Source organism: Vipera berus, assembly GCF_964194415.1.
Source record: "Vipera berus genome assembly, chromosome: 9".
NCBI lineage: Eukaryota > Metazoa > Chordata > Lepidosauria > Squamata > Viperidae > Vipera > Vipera berus.
Genome location: NC_138212.1, coordinates 870,131 through 875,480, shown reverse-complemented (window position 1 = coordinate 875,480; position 5,350 = coordinate 870,131). Strand labels below are relative to the sequence as shown.

At 54.5% G+C, this 5,350-nt stretch overlaps 1 protein-coding gene across 1 annotated transcript; it reads left to right on the top strand.

Moving 5' to 3' along the window:
* Window positions 1–334: 334 nt before the first annotated feature.
* On the top strand, window positions 335–4,908 carry LRFN1 (leucine rich repeat and fibronectin type III domain containing 1). Its single transcript, XM_081334208.1, has 2 exons — window positions 335–1,716; window positions 3,942–4,908. The coding sequence occupies exons 1-2, from the start codon at window positions 341–343 to the stop codon at window positions 4,813–4,815; spliced, it is 2,250 nt and encodes a 749-aa protein (XP_081190334.1). The 5' UTR covers window positions 335–340; the 3' UTR covers window positions 4,816–4,908.
* The last annotated feature ends 442 nt before the right edge of the window (window positions 4,909–5,350 follow it).

Sequence of the window (5,350 nt, the reverse complement as noted above, 5' to 3'; positions counted from 1 at the left end):
CTCAATGGAGGTTGGGCTTAATCCACTTGTGGCTACGTAGGGATTCTAGGCTGATGCCTCTTTTGACTCCTCCCCCAGGTTCTGCTGCTCCTTCTCCTACAGTCTAGTCCCCTTTTAAAGCCTTCCGGTGCTGTTGAGCTCTTATGGGTAGCAGTGAATTCTCTAAAATTAGGGCCAAGGACAGCTGGCTCTCATTTTATCTTAAATCCTTTGAAGTTAGGGCAGCCCTGGCAAGCTGTGAGATAGGTGACTGGGAAGAGATGCAGTCAAACCAGATTTATAATTTTTTGCTGCTTAATTTTGTCCCCAGGGTCTCCCCAGTACAGAGTGTGCCAGTATCATGGAAAAGCTTTTCTTGCCTCTCCTGATGCTTGGCACCATGGCAAAAGCTCAACACTGCCCTGGCCGCTGCATCTGCCAGAACATCTCCCCGACGTTGACCATGCTGTGTGCCAAGACAGGCCTCCTGTTTGTGCCGGCCACCATCGACCGGCGCACGGTGGAGCTGCGCCTGACAGACAACTTCATCACGGTCATCCGCCGGAAGGACTTCTCCAACATGACCAGCCTGGTGCACCTCACCCTCTCCCGCAACACCATCAGCCAGATCCTGCCCTACGCCTTCGCCGACCTGCGTGCCTTACGGGCCCTCCACATGAACAGCAACCGGTTGGCCATCCTGAAGAACGAGCACTTCCGAGGACTGACCAACCTCCGGCACCTCATCCTGGGGAACAACCAGATCAGCCTCATTGAGGCCTCGTGCTTTGACGAGTTCCTGTCCACCGTGGAAGACCTGGACCTCTCCTACAACAACTTGGAGGCCTTGCCGTGGGAGGCCATTGGCCAGATGGTGAGTCTCAACACCCTCACGCTGGACCACAACCTCATTGACCACATTGCCGAGGGCACTTTCTCCCAGCTCCAGAAGCTGGTCAGGCTGGACATGACATCCAACCGGTTGCAGAAGCTGCCTCCGGACAACCTCTTCCTGAGGGCTCAGGTGTTGGCCAACGTCCGTGGGACTCACCCGTCCACCTTGACCATCAGCTTTGGAGGCAACCCGCTGCACTGCAACTGTGAGCTCCTCTGGCTGCGGAGACTCACACGGGAGGACGACCTGGAGACCTGTGCCTCCCCGGAACACCTGATGGACAAGTACTTCTGGTCGATCCCCGAGGAGGAGTTCATCTGCGAAGCCCCCCTCATCACCCGCCAGTACTCCAGCAAGGCCTTCCTCGTGGAGGGCCAGGGGGTGAGCCTCAAGTGCAAGGCGGTGGGGGACCCGGAGCCCTCCATCCACTGGATTGCGCCCGACGGCAAACTCATCCACAACACCACCCGGGCCACCGTCTACGACAATGGCACCCTGGACATCCTGATCACCACCTTGAAGGACAATGGGCTCTTCACCTGCATCGCCTCCAATGCTGCCGGAGAGGCCACGGCTCCCGTCGACGTCTGCATTGTCCCTTTGCCCCTGCTGGTCAACAACACCGGCCACATGAAGGAACCAGATCCTGGCTCGTCTGACATCACCACCTCTGCCAAATCAGGCTCCAATGAGACCAAGAACCACCAGGACAGGAAGATCATAGCGGCGGAGCTCACGTCTACATCCGTGGTCATCCACTGGCCGTCTGAACGGCACATCCCGGGCATCCGGATGTACCAGATCCAGTATAACAGCTCCTTGGATGACTCTTTGGTCTACAGGTGAGCCGAGTGAGTCAGCCTCACAGTCAACACAGGTAGTCCTCGACTTACGACCACAATTGAGCCCAAAATTTCTACTACTAAGCAAGTTGTTAAGTGAGTTTTGCCCCATTTTATGACTTTTCATGTCCTAGTTATTAAGCAATACACTGGAATGGTTCAGTTAGTCACACAGATTGTTAAGTGAATCTGGCTTCCTGACTGAGTGCTTGCCAGAAAGCCGCAAAGGGGGACTCTGCAACCGTCATCATTAGGAGTCAATTGCCAACATCCGAGTTTTGATCTCATGATCCCAGGGATGCTGCAATGATTGTAACTGTGAAAAAACAATCCCAAGTCACTTTTTTCAGTGCCATTATAGCTTTGAAGAGTCACTAAGGGAATGGCTGTAAGCCGAGGACTGCCGCTAAGCTTGCTGGTTCTGGGCACAGGTGCAAAGCCCCAGGGCTTCATATCTCCCCAGCCCTGAAGCTGGAGGGGGGCCACGCAGGTGGGCCCTTCCTTCCTTCCTTCCTTCCTTCCTTCCTTCCTTCCTTCCTTCCTTCCTTCCTTCCCAGTCAGCACTAGCTGCCCATTCTGGCTGCCAGCAGGGTAGCTGCCATGCTTGCCAAGACAGATCAATTTGTCTTTCCTCCGTGTTGACACTGTCCCACGTGGTTTGCCCCCCAGCCAAGCTGTGCTGTGTTCCCCTTTCCACCCTCCCTGGAAGATTGCAGCTGTTGGTTATACGGTGCTGTGATTCTTGGCTAATTGCCTCCTGCTCTTCCATTCCCCCCCCCCCCGTTTGCTAATTGACTGCTAGGCAAAAGTGCCATCCTCTCTCGCACAGTGGGCACCACGGCCCCCTCGCCCAGCTCTGCTTCACGCCCAGGTCTTCTCCTGGATTGTCTACCCCTTGGCCTGCTGAGGCACTGGGCATCTCTGCCAGGAGGGGCTCTGAGGCACAAGGGAAGAAGGCATCCCTTGGGGTGGGGGGTGCAGGGGAATTCCTGCAAGGGAAGGGTCTTCCGAGGAGGTAGATGGGAAGGTCTGGTTTGCTGGACGACTTTGTCCTGCTCCAGAAAGGAACCTGAACTTCAGCTCATCTCTTGGCCTTTTTCCTCTGCCCCAGAGCATGGCTGCATTTGTGGTGGTGGTAGTGGGGAGAATGAATCAGATTTATCTCTATCATCTGTCTGTCTGTCTCCATCCATCCATCCATCCATCCATCCATCCATCCATCTGCCTAACTTGTCTGTCTGTCTGTCTGTCTGTCTGTCTGTCTGTCTATCTATCTATCTATCTATCTATCTATCTATCTATCTATCTATCTATCTATCTATCTATCTATCCATCCATCCAATCTATCTATCCATCCATCCATCCTATCTATCTATCTATCTATCTATCTATCTATCTATCTATCTATCTATCTATCTATCTATCTATCTATCTATCTATCATCTATCCATCCATCCATCCATCCATCCATCCATCTGCCTAACTTGTCTGTCTGTCTGTCTATCTATCTATCCATCCATCCATCCATCCATCCAACCTATCATCCATCAATCTATCTATCTATCATCTATCAGATTTACACACCACTTGCCTCGCTATCCACCCACTATCTGGGCAGTTTACAAATACAAATGATAGTAATCATACAAAAAGAAATAGGATTAAAAGCAGAATTAAAACAGAGTTCAACATAAAAGAAGACCAAAGCTAGAAGGGAAGTCAAGAAGTTTTTTTAAAAAAGCAGAAGCAACCCCCACAAGCCCCCACCTGAGTCATGTGCCACTCTCCAGCCCCAAAGCCAGCTGGCAGAGCCAAGTCTTTGCTCTTCCGGGGAGCCAAGATAGGGGTTGAACTTCCCTTCTATACAAGAAGCACAAGAGACAATGGGGGGGGGGAGCAAGTTTCTAGTCCTTGGGAGGAGCCGCCTGCTCTCTGGGGCCAGAAGGAAGCAAGGTGACCTGCTAAAAACCAAATGGCCAGAAGCAATGGAGACCCTCCCGTTCCTGCTGCTAAAGTCCAGGCGTCCCAACGTGGCTGGGAAGATGGGAACGGAGGGCACAGGCACATCTGTAGAAAGCGGATTGGTTGAAGCTGGCAGGAGGCCCCGACGGATGGGTGGCCCGGCGGGAGGCCTCCTCCTTCCCCGCAGACTTAGGAGGCAAGGCTTAGACTGTCTGGTTGCTTTTTTTCCTGGTGGTCTCACTTCCCTTCTCTGCCCCCCCCAGGATGATTCCTTCATCCAGCAAGACCTTCTTGGTGAATGACTTGGCAGCTGGCCGGGAATACGACCTGTGCGTCTTGGCGGTGTATGACGACGGCGTGACGTCCCTCACGGCGACTCGCGTAGTGGGCTGCGTGCAATTCACCACCGAGGGGGACAGTGCCCAGTGCCACTCACTCCATACCCAGTTCCTGGGGGGCACCATGATCATCATCCTGGGGGGCATCATCGTGGCCTCGGTGCTGGTCTTCATCATCATCCTCATGATCCGCTACAAGGTCTACAGCGGCCAAGAGGAGCAGAAGAAGGCCAAGGTCAGCAACGTCTACTCGCAGACCAACGGCAGCCACCCACAACCCCCTGCCTTACCCTGCTCGTCCTCCAAAGGCGGGGAGGACAAATACGAAACTCTCCAAGAGGTTGCTTCCAAGGGCCCCCGTCTGGGTGGGGGGGGCAGGGTCAGTGCTGCCCAAGGGTCAGAGATGCCCTTGACCGAGCCGGAGAAGAGGGCAGCTCAGAGGAGCCCTGACCTCCACACCGTGGCGGTCTTGGCTTCCGAAGAAGGACAGAGGGAGGTCAGGAGGGCCGGCTCATCGGTCTCCTTGTGCCTCCTCAGAGACCCCGGGGGGACCCCCCAGCTCCGGGCCAAACCGGGCAGCAGCGAGTCGGGGTCTTCCCCTCGTGAGCTGTCCAGGACTCGGCACCACCGCCACTCGTTCGACGGCGATTACTCGCTCTTCCAGAGTCACAGCTATCCCCGGCGCGCACGGACAAAGAGACACATGTCCACCTCTCAGTTGAACTCGGAGGAATCTCCCTTGAGTCACAGACGGGTAACTTTTGGCAGCACGGAGTGGATGCTGGAAAGCACAGTCTGATATGGGGGGGGAGGGACAGGGGCTGCCGGACGCACAAGTTTGGGGCGCAGCAACCGAGGAAGGAGGGGAAGGAAGCAGAGGATAGGAGGAGGAAATGCAACGTGAACGGATCTCTTCCCTGGACAACGGCAGAATTTCGGCAGCGGTGCCTTAGCCGAGCCCCTCCCCAAAGGAACAGCAGGCAAGGAGGGAAGTGAGCAAGAAGGGGGGGTGGGGGTTGCAGTGGCCAGTGGGAAGGGCTGGGGGAAGGGGGAAGCCAAGGAGAGGCTCATATGCACAGAAGAGGAGAAACGAAGCAAAGATTTCTCTTTATGCATTAATCACTGTTCCAATGAAAAAGGCAACGATAAGCCTAGATCCAGAGAGAAAAGAGCACAAAGCAGGGGTGGCATTAGGGTGGTGGGAGGGGAAGGAGGAGGGGGGTCATCCCAATGCCCTGCCCAGGATCTAGTGGTGAAACCCACTTGGGTTACTCTATTTATTGTATCTGGCTGGTCTAGATCAAAAAAAGATATGTGTTTGATGTGTTCATTAT

Coding starts and splice junctions, on each gene's coding strand:
- LRFN1 (XM_081334208.1), top strand. CDS start 341: ATGGAAAAGCTTTTCTTGCCTCTCCTGATGCTTGGCACCATGGCAAAA. Junction 1,717..3,941: donor GATGACTCTTTGGTCTACAG/GTGAGCCGAGTG, acceptor TGCCCCCCCCAG/GATGATTCCTTCATCCAGCA.